Below are 14,838 nucleotides of genomic sequence, written 5' to 3'. Positions count from 1 at the left end.
CTTTTTACTTTTTAATAACTGTATAAAAAGATAACTCGCGGAGGGCATTAAGAAGTTCTCCTATAGCCTTTCAGCTTACTGCACTCTAAGTGTGCGATTCACCGAAACTGTTTGGAGAGAATTCATCGTATGAAGAAGTGTGAAGGACGTTTCATAGAGTTTGTCCCCCGTAATTGCGCGTCTAAAACTCGAAACCCACAAGGCAAGAGAAATCTAACTATTTCTCAATTAATAATCTTTTACTAGACTACAATCGTGAAGAATTTTTATAATTAGCATACATTTTCAAGAAATCTATAGCTAAGCAACTTACCATACTTTGTTGTGTGTGTGACTGTTGTAGAGAGTTGAGACACTTCTTTCCAAAGTTTTCAAAACCACTGGAGACAGAAGTACAGGCGCATCTTCTGGAGAAAACTTTTCTGCTTGTGAGACCAGACGCCTGGAAACAGTTCGGGGAGCAGGTTCCTGTCTCTGTTTACTACATATCAAAAACATGATGACTTAAATGTTTTTTTTTCTGAAAGCAGACCATGATCTTTATCAGAAAATAAGTTGCCAGTCTTATTTTGTGATAGGATGGCGTGTAATATTTTCTTAATAATGACACCTAAGTCATTTGTAGTACACTTTGTTATCAAATAAAAAACGAGAAATCTGAGTCTTTTAAAATCTTTGTTTAAAATTTTTGTCAAAACGAGTCACCGCATTAGTTTGTGAAAATGATCTGAGCTCGCAATAAATTTTATTGAAGATGAAAACTGTAATAGAGCCGCTGTAGTACAAAAGTCTAGTGTTTTGTGGGCTCTATGACTTGCTGCAAATTGCGATTGACGAACTAAGTTTTAACAATGGACGGATTCGGAGAATTGGTACTTTCCCTCCATTATACGAATCGTTTTGCCTCTTTTGATCATCCATGGTTTTCTAATTATATTTCAACAAACTGCCCAGCAATGTTTCTGTTTGGTTTCCGGATAGGTGCTGACGGCATTGGAGGAAGAGAAGTTCATTGTGGAGATGAGGAAGGAGGTCACTCTATCAGAGGAGGAGGTCAGAGCTCTCTACTCCGATAAGGAGAAGGAGATTTACTTCAATGAGCTTGTCGACAGTATGACGAGGTTAGCTAAACTTCGGCAACTGAGATAGAAACTTTGGCAGATCTTCAAAAGTTTGCAAAGATTTAGCAGATGCATATCTAATAGTTGGACTTCAAAAGGTCCCAACTTGGCTAAAGAGCAGCTCTGCGCAATAATTCTATGCGTGCCACGTGAAAAAAGTTTTTTTTGATCAGATGTGCAGCTGAAATCGCATATTTAATGCAAACCGACAGTAATTTTGGTACAAAATAGTAAAAAAAATATCGAACAAAACAGTATACCTCACAATTTTAGCATTCACGAATTGCTGATAAAATAATTTTTAAGCAGCTCGATCCTGAAATGGTCATTCAGTTAGTGCATTTTAAATTTGCGACAAAACCTGTTTTGGTTGAAGTGGAATTTAGCCAAAATCAAGCATTCTGATTTAGGTTAAGAAAAAACCAGATACAACGCTAGTGCAACCCAAATCAGAGTTGATCAAAAAAATTATTTTTGCTTATGAAATACCCAGGCAGATCGAAATAACCTATGATCGTTCAAAAATCCTTATGAAAGGGCCCGTCCAGACCAAAAGACGATATGCAATATGATCCAGAAAATTGTGAGGTATTCAGGTTTTCGAGAAGCCTAAAACCGCAAAAGGAACGTATGGAGAAAAAGTTCTCAAAGGAACGTATCTCAAAACGCGAAATACTTTTCTTTCAAAAAAATTTTTATTGCTGTACAATTGGGTCCATGGAGCTCAAAGTGATATAACAAGGGGGTGTTTGGTCAACGTTGGCTACGGTATAGAGAAATATACCTTCAGTAATATTAATGTCATGTTTGGCAATTTCATTGAATGTATATCAAAAAATCGATCACTTTCAAAATATATGATGGGACCCTCTGAGTCAAAGAGTTCTTCAATGTTACGTATGCTGAATTCTTAGTAATCCAAAAAAAAATGTATCACGCCTACAGGTTTTGCTGTGGGGTAACAATAATTTAAAAAAGATGAATGAAGGTAAATGACGAACATATAGTTCGGAAACGCAAAAAAAATTGTCTGATCCTTATATAAAATGTTGCCTCACTTCTGTACTGTGCATACACGCGCCTTTTCTCTAGAGTGTAAGCACATTAGATCCTGTGATCTAGAGTGATCCTGTTGTTCGGGAAGTTCTTCAATGCTACTTCTACTACCTCTCATCTAAAGAGATTGTGTTGCACCCACAAGTTCGTCGCTTGTGTATGTTGGAACGCACCGTACCCCATGTGTGCCTTCAAAAAGTGTCTGCGTCATAGACGAGGACAAAATTAAACCTCAACTTGCATATCTTCTTTTTCTAATGAACAGTGTTAACAAAGTGATCAGAGGTCATTTTTTAAAAATATTTACACAAATTGTAAGAGTCACGTCGACAGGGTCACGCCACACTCCTTGTAAGGAAAAAAATTGGCCTGCAGTTTTTTATTGATTTGAACAAAAATTTAATTCGCTTTACCTCATTATGCCGTTTTTTTCACATTTTCCATGGAAGTTTTTTTACTTCTCTAGGCTAGTTTGATTCTTCTCTCATTCTGCTCAAAGTGTTTTTAAACAGCAATTGCTTAGTAAAGCAATCTTAAATGAACAAAATCAGTATCAAACAACGAATACGATTTTTGAAACGTGACAAACCAATGATGCCCAGTTGTATTGCATCCACATGTACCTCGCTTGTGTACGCTGGAACGCACCGTACCCCCTGTGTGCCTTCAAAAATTGTCTGCGTCATAGACGAGGACAAAATTAAACCTCAACTTGCATATCTTCTTTTTCTAATGAACAGTTTTAACAAAGTGATCAGAGGTCATTTTTAAAAATATTTACAAAAATTGTAAGAGTTACGTCAACAGGGTCACGCCACACTCCTTGTAAGGAAAAAATTGGCCTGCAGTTTGTTTTATTGATTTGAACAAAAATTTAATTCGATTTACCTCATTATGCCGTTTTTTTCACATTTTCAATGGAAGTTTTTTTTACTTCTCTAGGCAAGTTTGATTCTTCTCTCATTCTGCTCATCGTACCTCCTGTGTGCCTTCAGAAAATGTCTGCGTCACAGAGGAGGACATAATTAAACCTCAACTTGCGGATCTTCTTTTTCTAATGAACAGTGTTAACACAGTGATCAGAGGTCAATTTTTTTTAAAAAATATCTATACAAATTGTAAGTGTCACGTCGACGGGGTCAAGCCACACTCCTTCTAAGGAAAAAATTGAGTCGGTCTTCTCCTGCGCAGTTGTTAATTAATATTGGCATCATCTTCTTAGCAGGCTATCGTTGCGCTCCTATTTTTTTACGATTCAAAGAATTTGAATTTTACCGGGACGCCGTCGTCTTTTTATTATATTTTCACATTTTCATTAATTTTGCAGCCAGATTGAAGTGACAATTTTGTTGACGCGGAAAAAAAATTGTGTCAGCACTTGTCCTCCTTTTTCTGAGTTGAAAAAAATTTGTTTCGCTTTACCTCATTTTGCTGTTTTTTCTACATTTTACATTAAAATTTTTTACTTATCCAGTCTAGTTAGATACTTCACTTGTTGTGCTCAAAGTGTTTTTAAACAGCAATTGCTTAGAAAAACAATTTTCGTTGAGCAGAATTAGTATCAAACAACAAAAACGATATTTGAAACGGGATAAACCAATGACGCCCAATTGTATTGCACCCCGAAGTTTCTCGCTTGTGTATGTTTGAACGCACCTACACTTTATGTGCCTTCAAAAAATGTTTGCGCGGTTGTTAATTAATATAGTTCATCTTTATAGCAGGCTATCATTTGGCTCCTATTTCTTACGACTCAAAGAATTTGAATTTTACCGGGGCGCTGTCGTCTTTTTATTATATGTTAACACATTTTCATTATTTTTGCAGCCAGATTGAAGTGACGACTTTGTTGACGCGGAACAATAAAATGGATAAAAAAGAGAGTGATTTTTTGGCATGCAATTTTCTCTAATTTTAAGGTAAAGTAGGAAAGTGCAGTTTCATCAAAATTTGACTTTTTGGCTTGTGATTTTTTGTTAACATGCGGCATTTCGAAATTTTTTTTTCTCTAGGCTAGTTTGATTCTTCTCACATTCTGCTCAAAGTGTTTTTTAACAGCAATTGCTTAGTAAAGCAATCTAAACTGAACAAAATCAGTATCAAAAAACGAAAACGAAATTTGAAACGGGATAAACCCATGAAGCCCAATTTTAAAAGCCCGCTACTTATTTTTTTAAGTCTTAGTTACCATTTTTACATTTTTAACGTTCAATGGGTTTGATGCTAGCCTTGTTTGGTGCTCAATAACTAGCAGGAGTACGTCTAACAGCGGATTGAAATCAAAATATTTCGCACTTTAAAAATGTTTTAGTACATCAATCAATTTTTTTTCCATTTCTTCTGTTCTATCAATCCTAATATGGGTTCTGGGAATCAATGACGGCTATTTTCGGGCAATCTGATGGGCATGTATATTTTGGTAGTTCGACCAAGCCCATGTTTTACTCGTAGACTACTAGGTTGAAAATAATCTCATCACAGTTCTATTTAAATGCTGTTCAGAGGACCTTTGCTGGTATGTGGTCTGGCTCGCGAGAATGCAACTTCGCACATGGCCAAAATACTTGGCCCTTTCATGCAGTCTCAAGCGAAGACCAATCAGCCCAATAGTCTGAGAGCGAGATTCGCGATTGAGAAGAACTCGGTTAACTCTTTGCATGCGTCAAAAGACGAGGAGGAGGCGCTGAGGGAGATACAACACTTCTTTCCAAGTGAGGCCACGATGGTCATAATCAAGCCAAACAGAGTTGCCAGAGCTCAGAAAAGTTAGTTAAGTTATTCTTGTCATTTAAGTCATTTCATTCTTATTTTCATATCCAATATTGAAGCTCATTGCTCTTTTCTCAGACGTATTTATGCTCAATTTCGAAAAAGCTCAGAATCAGTTTGTAGTAGCTTCTGTGTGAAAATATGGCGTCGTCGAATGATGTAGGCTGAAACTAAAGAGTTAAATCTATAGCTAACATGGAGATTTTTAGGGGCGGCGAAACAAAGTGAAGTTTTTGTCATCAAAATTTTGTCGTCATACCGCTTTTTGCAGTTTCCCACCAAATCACGTAAAAATCGATTTTTACAAACATTTCAAACACCAACGACCAGGGTACCAATTTTTTTTCCCTGAAAGAAAAAATGAAAAGACGCTTTTTGAATAGAAAGAATGATGTTGTCGCCGTAATCGTCTCGTAGAAAAAACGCAAAAAAAAACAAAAATTTACCCGCAAAATGTTGAATAAATTATCTATATTCAATACTTCGAGAGAGAGAGAGATAGAGAGAGAGAGAGAGAGAGAGAGAGATCCAGCTGGCAAATAACTCCAAACATTCGGCACTACAAAATTTTTTCAGACAAAATTATAGAAGGGATGACACATTTCTTTTTGAGTGATTTACAGACTATTGGAATTGAACCAAAATGACTGTAGTAAAATGAGCCAGAACCCCTAACAACAGATTTATTATTGCGCTAGTTTGTGGCATTTTCAGGCAAATGCATCGTAAAGTACTATACTAATTACAATGTTATTATTGCTAAAGATACAAAAATGTATTATTTATTACCACAAAGCAATTAGTATCGTTCCTTTGGGGCCCCATCCCACACTCTTTGTCCATTTTTTCTTGTATTAAACCATCTAATCGAAAGTATCACAAAATTATTTTTTTCATAAAGATTCCGTAATAGCTCGAGCTCTGTTACAGGCGTTTGCCTAAAGTACATGTCTCAACAACCAAGCTCGTCTCAGTACCTTTTTGTGACCTATGTAAGAAAAGCGGTTAAATGTTGCATAATATATAACGTCAAAGTGCTGAAAGCTAGACCAAGTCCCACGAGTCCGCTAAATTCCTTAAATGTTTTGATGCCCTCCCGGGTTGGAGTCCCATAGAATCCCATCGATGGGTCATTGTTATTTCATAGTAACTTCTAGATCCATCGATGGATCAGTGTAATTTCATAAAACCTAACTTCCCATCGATGGATCAGTGTAATTTCATAAAACCTAACTTCCCATCGATGGATCATTAAAAACCCATTTATCCATCGATGGATCACAGTAAATCCATGAAATAAAAATTTCGAAAATCTCACATGTTTGTCAATTTTCTTAATAAAATACAGTTACGTGCCCCTAAACGTACTCTTTTTGTTGTTTTCAGTAACATGTCACTAAATATACCATCTGCTTTACAGAAAATGGAAGAAATCATCGAGCGGGGGGCTACAAAATGACAATTGTACGAATTTTATGATAGCTAAAATGAACAAATTATTATCGTATTTAATTGTCTTTACCACAAAGTCCTTCACGTACCGCAGAAAACTTTTAACCCCGGTTCACTCAACAATCAAGTCTCCGTTTATTTCATTTTTAATTTCATCTAACGATGGTGATTGGCTTCTATGTCCCCGTTCGCGTAATTTAATCTACAAATTAGTCACAATAATAGCCAGCGATAACTACATCGTAAACAAGTCGTCCTGACGGGAATCAGTTGTGATTATAAACTCGAGAAGGCGCTCCTGTGTAAAGGGTGCAAAATCAGGGAAATTAGGTGATGTGTAAAGTAATTGGAATGCTTATCATGAAATTCTAAGACTTTTTTGAATTTTTAGTCGTTGGCTTCTGCTGCTTCTATCTAAATTATTTAATCTATCTAATATATCTAATCTATCTAATCTATCTAATATAGATAAAATATCTAATCTGTCTTATCTATCTAATACATCTAATCTATCTATTATATCTAATCTATCTAATATATCTAATCTATCTAATCTAATCTATCTAATATATCTAATCTATTTAATAAATCTGATATATCTAATCAATCTAATCTATCTAATATAGTTAATATATCTAATCTATCTTTTCTATCTAATATATCTAATCTGTCTATTATATCTAATATATCTAATCTATCTAATCTAATCTATCTAATATATCTAATCTATCCTATAAATCTAATCTATCTGATATATCTAATCAATCTAATCTATCTAATATAGTTAATATATCTAATCTATCTTATCTATCTAATCTATCTTATCTATCTAATATATCTAATCTATCTATTATATCTAATTTATCTAATATATCTAATCTAACGATGCCTAGTACAAGAGAGAAAATGTTTTTTCTCTTTCAAAAAGCAATGGCGAGCAGTTCTGAAGTTGTCATGATCCAGAGGAATTCATGGTAAGTACATAAAAAGTTTCTATGAATCAGAGGAGCTCATGATAAATCCATAAAAGTTGCTATGATCCAGTGAATATCATAGTAAGTACATTATAAATAATCTATGATCCAGAAAAAATCATAATAGTATCATGAAAGTTTTTTTATGAACCAGAGGAAATCATTACAATTTCATAAAGTTTTCTGTGATTTTTCCATGCCCAGCGTTAAATGATAATGGGACATTCAATGATCCATCGATGGATTTCTCTGAAATTCCCATGATCCATCGATGGGATTCTATGGGACTCCAACCCGGGCTCAGTAAAGCGCCGTCTCTCTTCGTCCACCCTCGTTCGCACCCCATCCTCCTCCTCCCTCCCTAATGCTCACCCCCTTAATTAAGCTAAAGCTACCCTCCCAAAGATGAGTAGCTAGATAAAGGCAGAGCCAAGTGCTCGCCAATCGTTTGAGAGCAATTCATACGACGTTAGTCGTTTGTATTTTTATCTGTACTCTACGGCTTGAAAGTCTCATTTGCAGTTATTCGAGCAATCTGCTGTCTATGTTTGTTGATTTGGTACAAATCTTTTTAACCGTTTTTTTTATTTCTGCTTTCCGCATCTGTTTGATATGCTTAAGACCTCGTCTCTCAGCTTTCTTGGCATTCTTCCTTTGCTCTTGTTTGTCATTAGAATTGATTGTGGAGAAGATCAGAGGAGCTGGATTCAAAATAGAGAAGATAAAAGTGCATCGCCTGACACTAGAAGAGGCAGAAGAGCTCTACAGTGAACACAAGGACAAAAAATATTTCAAACAACTGACAACATTCATGTGCAAGACAGAGACTGTTTTCATGGTGGCCACAAAACCGGATGCAATCGGGGCATTCAAACGATTGGCAGGTGATAAAGACCCCGAAGTAGCTAAGAAAAAGCAGCCTGGCAGGTTCACAAACATTCATCCCCACTTTCTCTTACAAACGCGAATCTTGATTAATTGCGTTTCAGAAGCTTGTTTGCAGTTTTGTACCAAGTTCCATGTCATAATTATTTCATGACCGATAATAGTTGTAAACCGCAACTGGGATTAAAACACTATACCAGGTCCAACTTTAAATCAGGTGAAGTCAAATTCACATACTTCACACAAATGAAAATTTTCAATTAGGAGTATTTTATATTCCAATTTCAAATTGTGAATTGGATGAAATTACTTAGGAAAGATTGAAATTGTTCATTATAAAGGTACAATAATGACAATGGTGAAGTGTTAACAAATAGACGTACCAAAATATAGAATTTTCAACGGATGTGATTGGTTGACAAATTTAAAACACTATACCTTTATGCGTTCAATTAGCTTAAGTTGGACATAGTCTAATTCTAGATGATATGTTTTACCGCATCTGGCCATGCCTCGCGGGCCATGGCCATGCCTCAGCAGCCCGTGGGACTTGATATGAAACTATCACAACCGAACTTGAGACCAGTTTCCCCCAATATAAATTATTTTTTCGCTTTCGGCTTATCGCGATTTCTCAGCAACTTTAAGTTAACATTCATATCCTATTTTAAAACATGGAGAATTTGTTGAGCAATCAGCCAATCACAAAACAATACTCCAATTTTCTCAATTGTGATTGGCCAGCAATAAAATTTCTATATTTTGGTACGTCTGCCATTTTCACTAGCGCCAATGACAATACTGAGTACTAACGCCTTTATCAGATTCAGTGTTTTATAAACGGAGAAAGATTTTTCAATTGTATATTGTGTTTTAATTTCACAAGCCATTTCGCGCAGAAAAATAAGTTCTAAGCTTGACGTTGATAGTTGCATTTCAACCAGGGGGTGTCAAATGAATCCTTTCTGCTTGTCAGTTCAAATTTTAAATAGGTCTACGGAATTATATTGGAGCCCAGGTGTTTTTCATGCAATTTTTTGGTTGACAAGAAGTTGTCTCGAGCTTTGGTTTTTCAACCGCAAAAACAGGAAAATAATATGAAGCCCGGAGGTCATCAGGTGGTTGAGCATTTCGCTTAGTGCCGTACGCTTTAATAGTCCATCAGTATGCGAACGATTCATTTGAGGATATAATCACAAGTTCTGAAGTGAGGTTATTAATCTTAATAGTTTGACCCCCCCCCCACCACCACCACCAGCACCACTTCCCCGTCCACCCTTCATTTGGCGATATTGACCGCCTTCGTACAGCCCTCTCTACCCAATTCTCCGCACGCAACCCCATCGGTTGACCCCATACCTTGACCCCACTCGGCTCAACACCCCCCCCCCCCACCCCCACCCCTTCACAACCACCCCCAGCTGGCTACTAACGATGCCAACCATCCGCCAGTTGTTTGAAAGGAATTCGCCAAATGTTAGTACTTAATGTTTTTACTTCTTTCATGCAGAACACCTTAAAAACCAATTAATTTTTTTATCACTCCTTAATTGCTGCTTTGTCTAGCGTCCTTTTTTATAGTCATCAGCAAAGCGTTTTAACAGCATTAAGTTATTTATTTTTAACTATCGATGACACATTTTAGTCTCAACATAAACGTATAGCACTAATATTATGGTGAGTTAAAGAGAGATTCAAGCTCAAGGTCAATTAAGGAATCTCATACAATTAAGACTGTTAATAACAAAGTATGGCATAATCTTAATTGTTGCATGAGCAACCTCGTGAAATAGTTCTGAGTCTGTCGCTATACATATTCTACAATACCTTTATCTATTTCGCGGCTATACCGTGCCACCGTGCCATTCAGTTGTTCCAGTAATTTTGCAATGCAGCAATATTGCTTTTGCAATGTAGCTTCTATTTTATTTTCGTAGTTTCAAAAGAAGTTTTTTGGATAGATTTTCGAGCAATCTTCCAGATTTTTTATTAATTGATCTCAAACAAATTTTGTAGCAATAATTTTACACCCAAGGTCTGTTTTATGGATTTACCTCTGACACTTTTAATTTTCTGTGCTCAAGAACTAAAATCCAACAAAAAACAGATGGTTGGCGAGGAGCCTGACGCCTTACTTTATTAATAGCCGCCCTCATCTTCTCAGCCGGCTATTATTGCGCTCGTATTTTTTTTACTTCGTCAAACTTTTTTTCGCTTTACCATTTTGCCGCTTTTTCGACATTTTGCGTGAAATCTTTTTGACTTCTCTAGGCTAGTTTCTCTCTTCTCTCAATCTGCTAAAAGTGAATTTGAACATCAGTTGCTAAGCAAAGCAATTCAAAATGAACAGAGTCAGTATAAAAAATTGAAGTCAGAAATAGAAACGGGATAAACCCATAAAGCCCAATTTTAGATGCCCGCTATTTGAACGTCGTTCCTATAAGTCTTAGTTGCCACCTCTAATGCTTATTGGTGTTAATAGTAGCCCCTGTAGCCTCTCTCTAGGAAACAGAAGTATGTTCAACTACGAAATGCCATCAAAATAAATCGGACTTAAAAAATATTTTTGTACAAAAATCTTTTTTTTTCAATATATTCTGTTCGTTCAATCCCAATCATGCTTATTGGAATCAACGGCGACTATTTTCCGGCAATCTGCCGGGTATGTTTTTCTAAGTACGCAATTCACCGAAACTGTCAGCGCGTCATAAATCCACGGTGTGAAGGGTGGCTCCTGGTGTTAAAACAACCCCCCCCCTCTCCCTAAACTTCCCCCATCCACCAAAAGACTGCATCTTCACTCAAGATGAAACAAAAAAAATTAATTGCTCTGCAACGAATATTCAGTAATTATTGTAGACGTGTATCTTATGCAAAAGTTTTGCTTGAACGCTTTGACTTTTCGGGAGACTTCTACGCCCCAGATTTTTTACCTTTTGCGTTGTTAATTGCTCTTGAACGAAGTTAATAGCAATTATTGTAAACTTGTGTGTCTTTTTTAATGCAAAATTTTTGCTTGACAATTTTGACTTTTCGGGTTACTTTTACGTCCTTCACATTTTGCGTTTCGCTTGATCTAAAAGTTTATCTCAATCACAATTTCAGGCAGCTGAGTTCATTTGGCGGCAATTTAAACCTAAAAGTCAAAGGAAAAGTGCGGCGAAACTTTTTTTCAAATCTTAATAGTGATATATATTAAGCTCAAATGCACTAATGAACTTCGTAGTCCCATTTAGGCTCTCTCTCTCTCCCTCCCTCCCCCCTCCCAACTGAAGCAGGCTGCAATTGATTAGAGAGCTCCCACTAGTCGTTCGAGAGCCATTCTTTCTTCCGACGTTTTTTTGGTTGTTTTATATTCCAATTTCAAATTGTGAATTGGATGAAATAACTTAGGAGTGATTGAAATTGTTCATTATGAAATTACAATAATGACAATACTGAGTACTAACCCTTTTATCAGATTCAGTGTTTTATAAACGGAGAAATATTTTTCAATTGTATATTGTCTTTTAATTTCACAAGCCATTTCGCGCAGAAAAATAAGTTCTAAGCTTGACGTTGATAGTTGCATTTCAACCAGGGGGTGTCAACGAAATCTTTTCTGCTTGTTAGTTCAAATTTTAAATAGGTCTATGGAATTGTTTTGGAGCCCAGGTGTTTTTCATGCAATTTTTTGGTTGACCAAAATGTTGTCTCAGGCTTTTGTTTTTCAACCGCAAAAACAGGAAAAATAATATGAAGCCCGGAGGTCATCAGGTGGCTGAGCTTTTCGCTTAGTGCCGTACGCTTTAATAGTCCATAAGTATGCGAACGATTCATTTGAGGATATAATTACAAGTTCTGAAGTGAGGTTATTAATCTTAAGAGTTTGACCCCCCCTTAATATTAATAGTGGTTTATGATAACCTCTAATGTGGTTATTTGAAGCCCACTATTAATTTTCTTAGTCGTATTTAGGCTCCCCCCGACTGAAGCAGGTTGCAATTGATTAGAGTTCCCACTAGTCGTTCGAGAGAAATTCTTCCGACGTTTAGTCGGTTATGTTCTAATTTTCTTTCTCATTCTCAATTTTAAGAAGCTGTTTCCGGCAATTAACTACTGACAGTCAAATGTACAGTGCGCCGAATGATTTTTCACTTTTTACACGTTAAATATTAAAAGTGTTATATACTGAATGGCAAAATTAAGTTATCGCAAAATTAAGTTATCACGAAATGACAAAATTAATTTTCACGAAGAAAAACTTAACATAAAATCACATTTCGAAAACTAGTTTCGTAGTAAGAAGAAAGTTGTCACAAGACGTGATTTGCTTCAGGTTTGGTAAACTATGGCTGAAGCTTAACTGTTGTTAATCATTGGGAAATTTACATTGAGATTTCTGGTGAGAAAACGTTGCGTTTTTATCTGAATTTCATAGGTAGATGATAGGATTAGTGTTGGGGATCAACGGTGTAAAAATTGTTTTCAAAATTTGATTTTAAGTTCGAGTGATATTGGCTTAAAAAAATGGATTTTTATTGAGTAAAACTAGTTGGTGTAATCTTTACCGTTCAGTATATATAATAATCTCTGATGACGTCATTTGAAGCAGCTTAGTTTACTTCTTAGTCCACCCTCCTGCGGATTATCCCCTCCTCGCCGACAGCGATAGATTAGAGGTCCACTATTTCGAAAGCAATTCTTCCGACGTGAGTCGGTTATGCTTTGGATTGTTTTAACGGTTTCATTGTCGTTTCGGGCTGGATCTGTCTTTTGATCTATTTCAGCTTGAGAGCAATGTTTGGAGAAGACATAATAAAGAATGGAATCTACTGTTCCTCCAGTCGAGAAGAATATGGGGAGAAGTTGCATGTCGTATTCGGTGAGGATAACTAATCTGTTCTCTCATTTTCAACAAAAAAGCACATGAAAAAACGTAATGCGATTCAAAACTCTAAATCGCGTCTTTTATGATATATATTTGCGCTGTAGAGAACCACCTGAATGATAAAAGACACTTTTTAAGGCAGGCCAGATTTGATCCGATGGATACGTCTTTTTTTAAAAATAAAATATCAAAAAAACCTGTGTTATAAAACAGTTTTTGTTCCGACCCCTCTTGAGGGGGGTAGGAACTATATATTCAACTGGGTTTTTATAAATTCGGTAACATATTTTGTGAATTCTTTCTAACTTGATCTTGAGCCAAACTGATTGATAATTTTCTGTCCGAGTGCCCTGTTTTATTTGAGACACAATGAGAAACGGGAATATCTATTTATAAAAGTCACAGGACTTGTCACCCATTGTTCCGACCGCTCTTGAGGGGGGAACTATATAATCAAATGGGTTTTTGTTCAGACAATTTTGACCGATCGATATATTCATTGTACAGAGTTGTGAGTAGTATCATTAAAAAGCCCCTCCAGCGTAGAATACGGAATTAAAAAGATTTTTTTTGGAATTCGTTTTTTACAGGGAGTTATTGAGGTTTGAAGTTCTGTGAAAAATAGACGGATTTCCGTTGTTTTTATTGACATGTTCCGGAATTTTGCCTTAAAATTTCATCAATTTTGTTAAAAATTATCAAAAATTGTCAACAATAGTACTGTTGATTTTATTTTTAGGAATAAGAAAGTATTGCTCTATTTTGATTTAATTTTTCTGGCTAAAATTTTGGCCAAGTTTTTCAAATTTCAGCCTTTTTCAGAAAAAATTGACGGAAGTAAGCTTTTAAATCCACTTTGATTAAATTTGCCGAAAGTACACACCCCAAAAACAACAAACACAATCCTTGTAAAATACAAAAGGAGCTATTTTTACTTCCACTTCCATTGAGAGTAGTCTAGAACCAAAATTTGCCGTCAACGAAATTTTTTCTGCTTGTTAGTTCAAATTTTAAATAGGTCAATGGAATTGTATTGGAGCCCAGGTGTTTTTCATGCAATTTTTCGGTTGACCAAAATTATGTCTCAGGCTTTTGTTTTTCAACCTCAAAAACAGGAAAAATTAATATGAAGCCCGGAGGTCATCAGGTGGCTGAGCATTTCGCCAAGTTTTTCAAATTTCAGCCTTTTTCAGAAAAAATTGACGGAAGTAAGCTTTTAAATCCACTTTGATTAAATTTGCCGAAAGTACACACCCCAAAAACAACAAACACAATCCTTGTAAAATACAAAAGGAGTTATTTTTACTTCCACTTCCATTGAGAGTAGTCTAGAACAAAAATTTGCCGTTTTTTGCTAATTTTACTCAATGATTTTCAAAAACGCAGCATTTTTTGTTAATCTTGTAAATAACAAACAAATTATCTAGATCTAAAGCATTCGCGACAAATGAGTGTTCTAATAGGACAAACAGCAAAAGCGGGGCAGGTTTTAGTCCAATCTTGGACTGTTACAATCGAAAAAATAGTTCGGATTGTAATCAGTCGGTCTCTTTTCAAAAAAAAACGAGATTTTAATGTCAATTTAAGAACAGAACAATTCACATCAACGCTCATTGATGATAGACCCAAATGGCTTCCTAAACAGTTTTCAATTAATAGATCCATTTTCTTTACTCGAAAGATTATGCTCGTTTCGAATTTTAAAAGTGTT

At 35.8% G+C, this 14,838-nt stretch overlaps 1 protein-coding gene across 1 annotated transcript in view; it reads left to right on the top strand.

The window, feature by feature from the left end:
• LOC142350315 (thioredoxin domain-containing protein 6-like) overlaps positions 1 to 14,838 on the top strand; it is a 65,619-nt gene that overhangs the window by 29,018 nt on the left and 21,763 nt on the right. The window contains exons 2-6 of the mRNA XM_075402144.1: positions 344 to 464; positions 982 to 1,121; positions 4,680 to 4,942; positions 8,047 to 8,299; positions 13,027 to 13,121. Of these exons, the coding sequence (XP_075258259.1) occupies positions 1,021 to 1,121; positions 4,680 to 4,942; positions 8,047 to 8,299; positions 13,027 to 13,121 (712 nt within the window). The 5' untranslated portion in view covers positions 344 to 464; positions 982 to 1,020. The remainder of the gene's footprint in view (positions 1 to 343; positions 465 to 981; positions 1,122 to 4,679; positions 4,943 to 8,046; positions 8,300 to 13,026; positions 13,122 to 14,838) is intronic.

Source organism: Convolutriloba macropyga, chromosome 1 (genome assembly GCF_964194025.1).
Source record: "Convolutriloba macropyga chromosome 1, txConMacr16.3, whole genome shotgun sequence".
Classification (NCBI taxonomy): Eukaryota; Metazoa; Xenacoelomorpha; order Acoela; family Convolutidae; genus Convolutriloba; species Convolutriloba macropyga.
The sequence above is the reverse complement of the archived record's forward strand: the minus strand, read 5'-3'. Positions and strand labels throughout refer to the sequence as shown.